This window comes from Erinaceus europaeus, chromosome 8 (genome assembly GCF_950295315.1).
Source record: "Erinaceus europaeus chromosome 8, mEriEur2.1, whole genome shotgun sequence".
Lineage (NCBI taxonomy): Eukaryota > Metazoa > Chordata > Mammalia > Eulipotyphla > Erinaceidae > Erinaceus > Erinaceus europaeus.
In genome coordinates, this window is record NC_080169.1 from 116,572,777 (window position 1) to 116,586,723 (window position 13,947).

A 13,947-nucleotide genomic window follows, 5' to 3' on the forward strand; every position below is an offset into this window, starting at 1 on the left:
TCAGGTGGTCTTCAACTATCACATCTGGATCTGACTTGAAGTAGACAACCCTCAGCCGTTCTGCCAAACCTCTTCCCCCCCCCCCACCGCCTTCTCTGGGGTCCCCAGTGCTCCCAGTTCTCCCTCCTGACCAGACCTGCTGCCCATGCAGGAGTAACAACAGCAGTTTCCGAGAGGTCTTGGAGAAACTCGAGAGTGACCCCGTGTGCCAACGCCTTTCCCTCAAGTCCTTCCTGATTCTGCCCTTCCAGCGCATTACCCGCCTGAAACTGCTGCTCCAGGTACTACAGGTCCCACCAAGGTCCTCACTCCTCAACTCAAAGGAGTGTTCTGAGCGTGCGCCAGCCAGAGGGCGGGCCACTCTTCTGTCACTTTGTCACAGAAGGTGTGAGCAGTCTCTCTTAACAGCCTGTCCTCTTTGTGATGACGATTAAGATTGATTTATTGGAATCCGGCAGTAGTGCAGTGGCTTAAACACACATGGTGCAAAGCGCAAGGACCAGAGGAAGGATTCCAGTTAAAGTCCCCGGTTCCCCACCTGCAGGGGAGTCGCTTCACAAGCCGTGAAGCAGGTCTGCAGGTGTCTGTCTTTCTCTCCCCCTCTCTGTCTTCCCTTCCTCTCTCCATTTCTCTCTGTCCTATCCAACAACAACAACAACAACAATAATAATTACAACAATAAAGCAACAAAAGGGAATAAATAAGTTAATTTTTAAAAATTTGTAAAAAGATTGATTTATTATTGATGTGAAAGAGAGCGAGAGGACCTAACATCACTCTGTCACTTTGAGATGCCAAGGGATCAAACTCGGTAGCTCCTGCTTGAGAGTTCAATGATTTATTCACTGTGCCACCTTCCCGGGCGTTTTGTTTGCTTGGTTTTTTTGGTTGTTTTTTTTTTATATAAAGATTCACTTATTTATTATGGGGAGTCAGAGAGATAGCTCACCAGGTGAGAAGCATCTCTTGCCATGCTCACAACCCAGTCTCAAGCCCCACCACTACACAGCGCCAATGGGGAATCCCCACTGTATGGGCGGGGAGGGGTGTGGTACTACAGAAACTCTCCCAGCGGCCCGCCATCTACATGGGAAAGTCAGCCCTGGAGCAATGAAATCACTGCGAATGAGCCCCCAAGACCCTGACTCTGTAAGAAAAACAGAAAAAGATTGACTTTTTTTTTTTTTCCTGTGAGAGTAAGATCAGAGCACTGCTCAGCTCTGGCATATGGTGCTACCAGCAATTGAAGCAGTGAACTCGAGGCCTCAGGCATGCAAGGCCCCTGTGAAAATCTCCCTGGCCTCCACCCTCTTCTTCACAAATATTTGCTGTTAACATTTTATTCCAGGATTTCTCCACTAATCAACACACCTTCCCCCACAACCTACTAATTAATCCTTCCTCTTTTCACATCTTCTTTACATCTGCCTTTTTTTTCTTTTTACTTGCCACCAGAGCTATTGCTGGGGTCTGGTGCCATCACTACCAATCCACCTCTCCTGGTGGCCATGTTTTCCTTCTTATTTTATTTTTTAATTTCTAATTTTTATGAGATAGGACAGATAGAAATTGAGAGAGGAACGGTAAAGGAAGAGAGGAAGAGAAAGAAAAGCACCTCCAGACCTGCTTCATTGCTCATGAAGCAGATAATGACCCTGAGCTTGATAAAATGTGCACTTAACTGGGTGCACCACAGCCCAGTCCCCTCTGACTTTGTTGTTGTTATTGTTCCATAGAACATTCTCAAGAGGACACAGCCTGGCTCCTCAGAAGAAGCAGAGGCCACTAAGGCACATCACGCCCTGGAAGAGGTCGGTGACCATCCTGTTCCTTCCCTGTCTCCTGCTTGTGCTTTGCAGAGAAGTTTTCCCCAGTCCAAGCCCATGGTCCCAGAAAGCACTCAAGCCTCCTCTCTGGCTCTCCCTCTGCCAGAGCCCCACATGCCTGGACCCCCTTTCCCAGCCTCCTCCCCTGCAGAGACTACTCCACACCAAGAGGAGAGACGCTCTCACTGCCACATTTCCCAGCTGACATATTCCTTCCACATAATCTAGAAGGTTCTGTCAGGTCACACAGAGTACGCCAGAGTCCTTGAATATGAACTTCCTGTTGCTGACACCCAATTCCAGTCTTTCGACAAAGAGGGAAGATGCCACAAGGGCTTTACAGATTTCTTGCGGGAATTCAGAAGTCCCATTCTCTGACACCCTAGTGTCTCTCTTTCCTCGCTCAGCTGATCCGAGATTGTAACAGCAGTGTCCAGAAAATGCACCGGACTGAGGAGCTCATCCACCTGAGCCAGAAGATTGAGTTTGAGTGCAAAGTGAGTCTTCTCTTGTGCCTCCACACCCCTCAGTCCACATTCTGTGGGTCACCTCGCTCAACCCCCATCTCTGACCTCATTTCTGCATGCTTTCTCTTCTCTCCGATCTGGGAGCTGTCTGAATGCCTACAGCAGTCTCCAGGCAGTCCAGTGAAGTGCGAGAGGGAAGTTGACCCTAGGGGTAGGGACAGATCTCAGCCCAGTAGAACATTACTAAGTCTCCAGAGGGTGCAGGTTCAATCCCTGGTAACACCGTCTGTCAAGGTTAAATAGTGTTCTGCTCTCTCTCTCTCTCTCTCTCTCTCTCTCTCTTTCTCTCCTTCCCTCCCTCCCTCCCCTCAGTTCCCTTTCTCTACCATGATAAATACATTTTTTTTCAACCAAGATAAAAAGTTGTACATTCTAATAAACATATTACTGTAGACTTTTTTTTTTTTTTGGTGATTCTTGGACTTGACTCATCTGTCATTTCACTACTTTTGACCACTTTTATTCAGATAAAGAAACACAGGCATCAGAGTTCCCCCCTACCCAGTACCATAATACTTCCCAGGTGGTGTCAGGACTCAAACCTAGGGCACCCATGTGGCAGAGCAGACACCCTACCCCCTGAGCTATTTCTCCAGCCCTTAGTGGATTGTTTTTCATGGGGGATTAGAGGAAGTTTTCAATGTAAGCTTCTAAAAAAGTAGGTTTGGGGAGACTGGGCAGTGGCACAGTGGGTTAAGTGCACATGTCACAAAGCTCAAGGACCTGCAGGGGGGTTGCTTCATAAGGAGTGAAACAGGTCTGTAGGTGCCTATGTTTCTCTCCCCCTCTCTGTCTTGCCCTCCTCTCTTGATTTCTCTCTGTCCTATCCAACAACAGCGACATCAATAACAACAACAACAATAAACAACAAGGGCAACAAAAGAGAAAAAAATAGCTTCCAGGAGAAGTGAATTCATAGTGCAGGCACCGAGCCCCATCTATAACCCTAGAGGCAAAAAGAAAAAAAAAGAAACAAACAAAAAGAGATAGCTTTGGGGGTACTTGGACTATTCAGTATTGTATCAAGTTTCCACCTAGTCAAACCAAAGCAACATACAATCGACTCAAAGACCAGGGATATAGCTCAGCCTGTTAGAGTGCACAGCTAGCATGGCAGCCCTAAGTTCTACCCTGCCCCCCCCCCCCCCAGTACCAGAGCTAAGCAGAGCTCAGGTCTTTTCCCCTTTATTCTCTTTCTCATAATTAAAATGAATATATCTTTTTTAAAAAATTAACTTGTTTGGGGGCTGGTGGAATGGCTCACTTGGGCAGTGCCCAGTTTTGAGATGTGTGTGACCCAGATTTGAGCCTGACGTCCCACTGCACTGAGGAACATTGATGTTGTGGTCTGTCTGTCTCTCTCTCTCTCTCTCTCTCTCGCTCTGCTTCTCTGTCTCTATCTAAGAAAAAAATAACTTGTATTTGTTTATTATTATTAATAACTTGTACTTGTTTATGTGTTTGTTTATTTTAACAGCCACCAAGGTTACCACTAGGGGCTTGGTGCCTGCTCTACAAATCCACTGCTCCCATCACCTATTCTTTCTTTCTGCTTTCCTCCTCTTTTTCCTCCTCCTTTTCCTCTTCTTTCTCCTTCTCCTCCTCCTCCTCCTCCTCCTCCTCCTCCTCCTCCTCTTTCCTCTACTGCTCCTTCTCCTCTTCCATCTTCTTCTTTGACAAGATAAAGAGAAATTACAGAGAGGGAAGGGAAAGATAGAGAGGGAGAGAAATAGAGACACTTAGAGCCCTCTACTTCACTACTGTAACACTTTCTCCCTGCAGGTGGGGACCCAGGGCTTGAACCCCACTTGGCATTCATCACTGATTCCTACTCTGCCTCTCATAGATGAGAGAAAAAAAACCAATAATATTCAAAGACAAGAACAGATGTCATATAGACCAAGAGATGGCAAGGCAGTAGACCTGACTTGTGAGCGAGAGGTGCTCATTTTGAAACTTAGCACTGTCTATGCTAGAGTGATAGGCTAGTGTTCTTCCTTTCATTTTCTTATTTTAAAAATTGTTTTATTATCTGGATTTATTTATTGGATAGAGATAGCCAGAAATTGAGAGGGAAGAGAGTAATAGAGAAGGAAAGTCGAGAGAGATACCTGCAACACTGCTGCAATACTCGCGAAGATTTCCCCTTGCAGATGGGGACCAGGGACTTGAACCCGGGTCGTTGCACATTGTAACATACGCACTTAAACAGGTGCCGGCCGGTTTACCACCCAGCCCCATTTTATTTTCTTTCTCTTTCTGCCTTTCACTCTTTTCCTCCTCCAGCCCCTATTAATAGATCAATATATCTTTAAGAAAAGAGAACCAGTTGTCGGAACCATGCCAGTCATTCACCCTCTGAGACACCCATCATACCCTTCCTTGCTGACAAGCTCTGTCTGGGTTCTACCTTCTCCATTGATGGCTTATAGGGCTGACCATCCACAGAGTCACTTTCTTGGGTTGGGCCATAGATGTTGGTTCTGGATATTGGAGCCACCCAGTAGTAGACCCTAGACAGTGGAGAAGAAAGATAGGAGGAGATGACTCTCTCTGTTGAAAACTGCAAGGAGGAGGCATAGTGAGCAGGGCAGCCCTGGGAGGAAGTCCCACACTTATTTTGTAAGTGACTCTGTCTTCTCTCTCTCTCTCCGCCCACCCTACAGATATTCCCGCTCATTTCTCAGTCACGCTGGCTGGTGAAGAGTGGAGAGTTGATGGCCCTTGAGTTCATTGTCTCCCCAGGGCTTCGAAGGAAGCTGAACACACGCCCCATCCACCTGCATCTCTTCAATGACTGTCTGCTGCTGTCTCGGCCACGAGAGTCAGTGACTGAAAAGGGAGGCCAGAGCCCAGGAGGGAAATGGGATGGGGCAAGAGGGAAGGAGATACAGGGACAGAGAAGGGCCACGTTCCCAGAGGCACCTTCTTCAGTAGCTCAGTCTAATGGGTTCTGGGTCAAGTCCCTAAGAAGCAGAAAAACAAAGCTCTAAAGTAAAGACAGGGATCCCCAGCTACTTATGTTCTGAGATGCGGGAGACCTACTTTGCTGCCTAGCTACAGAGGGAAAGGCAGCAAGTTAGCCGTTGGCATTGTCAGAATAGTCTGTCAGTAGTGTGTTTGCCTGAGGCTCATCAGCCTATCAACCTTGAGATGTTTAGCCAATTCCGGGTCCTAATAACACTTTGGTCTTATGGACCTTGGAAATTCTCTGTGGCTTCTGTCTCTTCAACTCTTTCTTGAAAGCGGCAAGGTCTCCACGGGACCTGATGCTTTGGTGATAAATCCCTGGGAACATTGGGTGGGGGGGTCTCATCCTGAGAGCACGTTACCATCATCTTTGGGTTTTTGTGAGAATCTACCAAGAGAAGTAGAAGCATAGGAGAGAGCTGAATTCAAAGGCAGGAGGAAGAGCAAAGTATAGGAAGTCCAGAGCTGAAATGAAGAAAGAAAAAAAAAAAAAGCCTTTTTCTTCACAGGGGAAGCCGATTCCTGGTATTTGACCACGCTCCCTTCTCGTCCATCCGGGGCGAAAAGTGTGAAATGAAGCTGCACGGGCATCACAAAAATCTCTTCCGCCTTTTCCTGCTGCACAACACACAAGGCACCCAGTCCGAGTTCCTCTTCAGCACCGAGACTCAGTGAGATGGGGGTCAGAGGGAGGACAGGAGGGGAAAGAGCTGAGACTGTGACAGAAAATGGATCCCGAGAATAGCTACCCGCACTTTTTAGCTCAGATAAAGCATGGCCTAGGAAAGCTTCTTGGGAGAAACCCCGGACTCCTAGAACTAATAGAGATGAGCTTGGAGTTGTCTAAAACCACTGCCAAGGCTTAATATCTACCATCTGCTGTGTAGTCAAAGACAAAAACCACAAGATACTCGGAAAGAGAGAGAGTGGTGCAAAGTAATAAAAAATCAGATAAGTTGACATCCACAAGCAAATACTCACATGTACAATCTAGAAATGTCTCAGAACCCCAAGCTGATGTGAACAAGATGAATCCATAGGATGCCTTTAAAAGCTTTCCTGTCTCCGCTCTCCTTTCACCCTTCCCCCTGCTGAGCGGAAACTCATCAGAGTGAGAACGCTAACTTGATCCTCTTGTGCATGAAACATATCCAGATCCATTCACACAGAGGTCTGTTTTAGACAGCACTCTGAAAGGTTGCCTGCGGAATCTTTCTTCCCAGTCCCTACCATAATAAAATTTATAAGGCCGTAGCTATTGCTGCCATAAAAGATACAGAGAGTCTCTCTTCCTTAAAAAGTTTAACCTGGGGGTCAGGGGTAGATAGCGTTAACAGTTATGCAAATAGACTCTCATGCCTGAGGCTTCCTCAAGTTCCAGGTTCAATCCCCCACATCACCATAAGCCAGAGCTGAGTAGTGCTCTGGTAAAAAAAAAAAAAAAGTTTGACCTGGGGAGTCGGGCAGTAGAGCAGCAGGTTAAGCACACTTGGTGCAAAGCGCAAGGACTGGGCATAAGGATCCTGGTTAGAGCCCTCAGCTCCCCACCTGTAGGGAGGGGGAGTTGCTTCACAGGCGGTGAAGCAGGTCTGCAGGTGTCTGTCTTTCTCTCCCCCTCTCTGTCTTCCCCTCCTCTCTCCATTTCTCTCTGTCCTATCTAACAATGATGACATCAACAACAATAACTACAACAACAATGAAAAACAACAAGGGCAACAAAAAGGAAAAAAAAATACATATATATATATAATAATAATAAAAAGGTTGACCTGATATTGAATCAGCTAATCAGAGTTACTTCCCAGCTCTGTGCCTGCCTCTGAGCACATGCTGGGGGTGGGTCAATAACGTCTGCCTCTACTTAGGGGACACAAGTCTGTTTGTACGTGAAATAGCACCTGTGTCAAGACAGACTTTGCTGCTTTTGTTTAAGCGCTTTGGGCAGCATCTTCCAGAACCTATAAAAAGATCAATTCTCAATTACTCAGGCATGTTTGGAAACAGAGGCTGAGGTGATCCAAGAACGTTCACACACTTCTAAAATTAGGTTTGATTATATTACCAGACATGAAAATGCTAGTGGGTTTCTCTCCTTGATTTAATTATCTTTTTTTTTTGAAGTTGATTTTTTAAATTTATTTTATTTATTCCCTTTTGTTGCCCTTGTTGTTTTATTGTTGTAGTTTTTATTGATGTCGTCGTCATTGTTGGATAGGACAGAGAGAAATGGAGAGAGGAGGGGAAGAGAAAGATAGACATCTGCAGACCTGCTTCACCGCTTGTGAAGCGACTCCCCTGCAAGTGGGGAGCCGGGGCTCGAACCGGGTTCCTTACACCAGTCCTTGTGCTTTGCGCCTCCTGCACTTAACCCACTGCACTACAGCCCGACTCCCGATTTAATTATCTTTAAAGAACACTTTCTATCTGTGGGATATTTGATGGCAGGGAGGTGAACAGAGGAGTGTCAAGAATTTTGCTGAGTGAGAAAGGGACTCAGAGATGAATATGTTCCTTGGCAAAAGCCCTTACATGGAAAGCCATTACATGTACAATTTGACAGTTGACCATAAGCTCCCACTTGAAAGATATGAGATTCCATTAGGAGAATATGCTTAAAATAAAAGTAAATTTAAAAAAAAAGGAAAGGAAAAAATTTTAAAAAGTGACAAGGCACATTGACATATGTTGAAGATCCTACTCTTATCTCCAACCAAGCGGAGTCCCATAAGCTTGTCCTAGATGTCACTGGACTAGATAACTTTTGCACTAAACTAGTCCTTCCCATAGTCATTTTCCTCCCCTGTATGGACTCTTGCCCGTTTGTTTTTTTGTTTTTGTTTTTGGTTTTTTACAGCTAAAGCAGAATCAATGACCTTGGCTTGATTTTTTTTTTTCCCAGAAGTGAGAAGCTTCGCTGGCTCTCAGCTCTGGCCACACCAAGAGAAGAATTGGACCTTCTAGAATGCTACGGTGAGTGACAGTGTAATGAGGAGGCAGTCAGAAATCTCCTTTGGATGCAAAGGGTGTAGAGGGCTGGATAGGCAAAACGTCTTAAGAGACTTATGGGTTGTGTTTTCTTGTTTACAATTGCCCAGAACTTCAGGTCTGGTATCTGGCCACTTCAGCTTAAACAACAAGCATCTGCCTTGAACCCTCCTGGGAATTCTGCTCTTGTTCTGGGATTCCAGGTCACCATGGGGGAGTGACAGGTGCACACACATGTACCTGCATTCCTGTGAGACCGGTTTTCGGAGTCTTTTATTATCCCCACCATGGTCCTCTAGAAGATTAAAATCCCTAAGTTGTATCCAGAAAGGAACTCAACACAAGAACTGGGCATTGGATCACTCCAAAGAACAAACAGAAGGAAACAGGAGAACCAGACTAGAAACTGAGTTCTGTTAGCTTCTTGAGTAGGTGATCTCTTCCCTGGTAAAGATAGCGGGCAAGATAATTCTTCCTCCCTCACTGGGACCTTGAAATTGGCAAAGGGGAGGGGGGTTTCAAAAAGGAAGTCTGCATAATAAGGCAGTGTGCTGGCTCTAAGTGATAGCTCACTAGATAAGGCACATGCCTTGCCAGGCACATGGTAGAGGTTTGAGTCCCCAGCACCCAATGGGAGAACTGCAATACCAGAGAAAGCTCAGGTGCTGTGGGATTTCTTCCTATCTCTGTCTCTCTGTATTTGAACAAGAAAAAGCAAAAGGCCGTGTCCTGAGCCTGCTCTGAGAACTCAAACACTCTGTGTTAAAGTAGAGCAGTGAGTCCATACAAGATGGAATGTGGGTGGGTTGAGTAGGCTCCCGGGCTCACTGTTTTGAGCCTCAAAACTATGGTAATTGGGGGCCAGGCGACAGCACAGCAGGTTTTAGTGCACATGGTGTGAAGCACACGGCCTAAGGATCCCAGTTCGACCCCCCAGCACCCCACCTGCAGCAAAGCTGGTATGCAGGTATCGATCTCTCCTGCTCGATGTCTTCCCCTCCTCTCTCAATTTCTCTCTGTCCTATCCAACAACAATGAAAGCACGGGCAATAATAGCAACAACAACAACAAAGGTAGCAAAATGGGGAAAAAAGGCCTCCAGGAGCAGTGAATTCATAGTGCAGACACTGAGCTCCATCTATAACCCTGGAGGCAAAAAAAAAAAAAAAAAAAAAAAAACCCTGAAAATTTACCCAGGTTCACAAAAATAAGAGAAAATCCAGAATTTCCCCAAGCATCGTCATTATCAGTCCAGTCATTTACAGAGGAGGAAACTGAAGCTAAAAAAGGATTAAGAGGTTTATTTACATCATACCTAGAGCATCCGGTCCTGTAAAGACAGTCAGGAATGAGTCACAAACTTAAGTTGTACCCTCTAGTTAGAGAGGGGGAATACAGGAATGAAGCAAGAGAGAGGCCATAAAGGCTGCAGCATGGGTGATCACTTTTAAAATGAAAAATGGACTCTCCAAAGGGCTGGACTGTTCTAGAACCCAGGACCTGAGTTTGAGCCCCTGCTAAGCAGCAAAGTAGGTCTGTGGGCATCTGTCAGTCTACCTCCCTCTCCTTTCTTAATTTCTCTCTGTCCTCTCAAATAAAGCAGAAACAGAAAAGGAGGGGAAATGGTTGCTGGATTCATGGTGTAGGCATCAAGCTCCATCCATAATCCTGGTGGCAATAAAAAAAAAAAAAAAATGAAGGAGAAGGAGAAAAGGGAGGGAAATGGGAGGCTGGTATGTATGAAGTGGCACTTGGATGTGGGGGGATGGACTGAGAATAAATTGAGCTGAACTTCACTCCATTTTTAATATGTTAAAAATAAATCTGGAGACAAAAGGACTTAAATGTCCTTTTGTCCTCCCCTCCCTTTCTGCTAATCTTACCCTCTTGAAACAGAAAGAATAGTTAAGGACCTAAGGACCAGCAAAATTATTCACTTGGGTAGTGCATAGTTTTGCCACGATTATGCCCTAGGTTTGAACCTGGCCCCCAACACATTGAAGGAAACTTTGGTTGTGTGGTTTCTTGCCCTCCCTCTCTCTGACTCTGTCTTACTCTTTCTATCTGAAAAAGATGAAGAAGGAAGGAAAAAGAGAAGAAAGAATAGGGTTAAAGCCAAGTATGGTCTTTGTTCTAAATTCTTTGAGAAGCCAAGTCTTCCTTCTCTGCCTCCACTTCTATGCATAATCAAAAGCTGACATTTTGGCAGGAGAGATTAGAGATGAAGTTAGTATGCTCCAGCTTCTGCTCGTGGGATCAAGCAGCAGTCGAACAATTTGCCTTCAGGAGACAAATCCGGTGTGACAGAGTTTGGCTTTCTGTGGTACTGGGCAGAGGGCTCTGATTTGACTTCAGAAGGATTTCAGAAATCATTGCAAACTGGAGCGTCAGGGTAACTGAATCTTGAGCTGAATATAAAATTTTTCTAATAATGATTCAGTAAAGGTGGTCTCCGTGCACTGCATGTTTCACCTCCCATGGAGAAATAGAATTCCCAACTCATGTCAATCCTGGTATTTCAGTTTCCTCATCATCCATGTCAGCATCCCCTGGTAGAAGATGATGTTGCTTCCAATTGTTTGGGGTTTTTTTGCCTCTAGGATTATTTCTTGGGTTCTGTTCCAACACTACAAATCCACTGCTCCTGGCTTCCCCCCCCCCCCCCATTGGATAAGACAGGCATTGAGAGGAAGGGGGAGACAGAGAGGGAGAGAGAAAGATAGACACCTGCAGACCTGCTTCACCGCCTGTGAAGCGTCCTCCCTGCAGCCCCAGGGGGCTGGAGCCCAGATCCTTATATGGGTCCTCGCTCTTCATGTGTGCTTAGCGGCACCCGCCGCCACCAGGCCCCACTGCTGCTGCTTTTCATACCTTTCAACAACCTAAATTTTGTTTCTTCCAAATCCTCCTATGCCCCCCCACCCGCTACCTTATAATTGTCTCACATTCTTCTCCTACCCTTCCCTCCCACAGACTCCCCTCAAGTCCAGTGCCTTCGAGCCTACAAACCCCGGGAGAACGACGAGTTGGCACTGGAGAAGGCTGATGTCGTGATGGTGACCCAGCAAAGCAGTGATGGTAAGACGGAGAATTGAGGATGAGTGGATGGGGTCCTCTACTCGTGGGGAGACATAGGTGGATGCATTTGTTTTCTAAAATTTTGTTGTTGTAACAAGTCACCTCAAATTGGATGACTGGAAACAATGACTATGTATTACAGGGGCGGGGATAATAGTGCAGCAGGCAGGCAGGCAGTTTATGGAAAGTTTATGGAATTTCATACCAGAGGCTTAAAAGTCTCAGATTTAGTCCCTAGCACTGCAATAAGCCAGAGTTGGGCAATACTACAGCTCCCTTCTCTCTTTCTCTGTCTCTCTCTCTCTCTGTGTGTGTGTGTGTGTCTATCTCTATCTCCCTCCTTCCCTCACTTGCTCTCTCTCTTTTTTAATATTTATTTTATTTATTTATTCCCTTTTGTTGCCATTATTTTTTTTATTGTTGTAGTTATTGTTGTCATCGTTGTTAGGACAGAGAGAAAAAAGGAGGGGGAAGACAGAGAGGGGGAGAGATAGACACCTGCAGGCCTGCTTCACTACCTGTGAAGCCACACCCCTGCTGGTGGGGAGCTGGGGGGCTTGAACCAGGATCCTTACTCCAGTCCTTGTGCTTTGCGCCACGTGCGTTTAACCCGCTGCACTACAGCCCGACTTCCTGCTCTCTCTCTCTCTCTCTCATCTCCTTTCCTCCCTCCCTCACTTGCTCTCTCTATCTCTATCTCCCTCCCTCCTTTCCTCCCTCCCTCTGTCCCTCCCTTCCTCTAAAACAAAGGTGTTAGCATGGTCAGATCCCCCTGAAACCTCTTTAGGAGGTTCCTTGCCTCATCTAATCTCTGACTGCCTCAGGCATCCCTTGGCTTGTGGGAGCAGGGCTCCAATCTCTACCTCTCTCTTCATGTAACCATCTTGTATGTCTGTATGTCCAAACATCCCTCCTCTTATAAAGATGCCAGTTATACTAGATGAATGCCCCCCACTTCACTGAAGTATAAAGTCTTCCTAATTCTATTAATGACATCTGTAATTACCACCCCAATTCGTAAAGAAGGTCACATTTGGGGGTTCTGGGGTAGTTGGAGTTAGGACTTCAAGACATTTTGAGGAAAGACAGTTCAACTCCCATGAGTTTTGAAGGCCCAGGGTAGACAGATGTTGGCTTTGTCAAACCCCAGGGCAACCAGGGTTAGTACACTGGAAGGTGGGAATTCTCATACTAGGGGCTGTCTCATCTGTTCGTCATTAGGATTCAGAAAAAGATTCTGGGAAGACGAATCTTTCCAGGGAAGGAATGACTAGGAGCTAATTCTTCTTCTTCCCATCCTGTGTTCACAGGTTGGCTGGAAGGCATGAGGCTCTCTGATGGGGAGCGAGGCTGGTTCCCTGTACAGCAAGTAGAGTTCATTTCCAACCCAGAAGTCTGTGTGCGGAATCTGAAGGAAGCCCAGCGTGTCAAAACCGCCAAACTGCAGCTGGTAGAGCAGCAGACCTAGCTCTTCTCTGGGAGGGATTCCCATGAGCTGAAGAGTAAGACATCCTAGAGAGAGCTAGCCCCAGACACCTGTAACAGAGGCCTTCTGCAGACCAAGAACAAGTCTCTCTGCCAACCCAAGGACAAACTCCAGCTACCAGTCAAGAGTTCCAGGCCTCCTTTTCTGTGCTTTGTGCTTGGTGGGGGGGATTTTAAGGGATTTTGCACTGGACTCCAGGAACATTTTCTTATAAGAAAAGGGAGTAATGGGACCTAAGTCAAGGAACTCTGGACTTCTTGGTTTCCAGAGTGCAGATTCAGAATAAACCAGCGCTGATGTCATAGTAATGTGTTAACCAGAATCCGACTTCCCCTAGAGGAAGAAGTTCAAGGGGGAATTAGCTCAACAATGGGCAGGTCAGATTGTTGTCATCTAAGAGATCTTCCAGCCTGAGAGATTTCCCATAATTATTAGTGCAAGGGTGAGTGTGTGCATCTCGGGGGTGTATCTGTTGGTGGGAATGTGAGAATATATACGCTCTCACTCTAATAAACTTGGCACTTCTCGAGCTTGTCTGTCTCCAACTCCTCGGTACCAAACAAGGTTCTGAACATAAGGATTTGATTTGTTGTTATAAAAGACCAAGATGGGGACTGGGAAGACAATATAATGGCCCTGCAAAAGATTGTTCATGCCTGAGACTCTTGAGGACCCAGGCTTAATCTCCAGTGCCAGTGTAAAGCAGAGATGAGCAGTGTGCTCTGCTATCTCTCTGTATTGTCGCTCTATTTCTGACACTCATTAAAATTAAATACACAAAATATTTAGAAAGGCCACGCTAGTGCCTTGATAAAGCAGGAACTGACGTCTGCTTCATGACTCCAGAGAATTTAGACTTGTTTCTTACAGCCTCAGATATTCTGAATGGAATTAAAAGGAATTAACAGGTGAGGAAACCCGTATTTAAACCTCACTTTTAACTCTACCCATAAGTTAGTGTGTAGAAGCGTTTGAGTGGAGTTAGGAATCCTACACAGACTATTCATTACTGTATATTTAAAAGTTAATTTATGGGGCCAGGCGGTGGCAAACTGGGTAGAGCACACAAAATACT

The 13,947-nt window shown here is 45.9% G+C and overlaps 1 protein-coding gene across 2 annotated transcripts in view; it reads left to right on the forward strand.

Annotated features, from left to right (window-relative positions):
- ARHGEF5 (Rho guanine nucleotide exchange factor 5) overlaps window positions 1-13,399 on the forward strand; it is a 22,327-nt gene extending 8,928 nt beyond the window's left edge. For both annotated transcript variants that reach the window (XM_060196758.1, XM_016187820.2), the window contains exons 7-14: window positions 152-281; window positions 1,737-1,811; window positions 2,234-2,323; window positions 5,020-5,177; window positions 5,833-5,994; window positions 8,223-8,293; window positions 11,282-11,386; window positions 12,697-13,399. In XM_060196758.1, the coding sequence (XP_060052741.1) occupies window positions 152-281; window positions 1,737-1,811; window positions 2,234-2,323; window positions 5,020-5,177; window positions 5,833-5,994; window positions 8,223-8,293; window positions 11,282-11,386; window positions 12,697-12,854 (949 nt within the window). In that variant the 3' untranslated portion in view covers window positions 12,855-13,399. The remainder of the gene's footprint in view (window positions 1-151; window positions 282-1,736; window positions 1,812-2,233; window positions 2,324-5,019; window positions 5,178-5,832; window positions 5,995-8,222; window positions 8,294-11,281; window positions 11,387-12,696) is intronic.
- The last annotated feature ends 548 nt before the right edge of the window (window positions 13,400-13,947 follow it).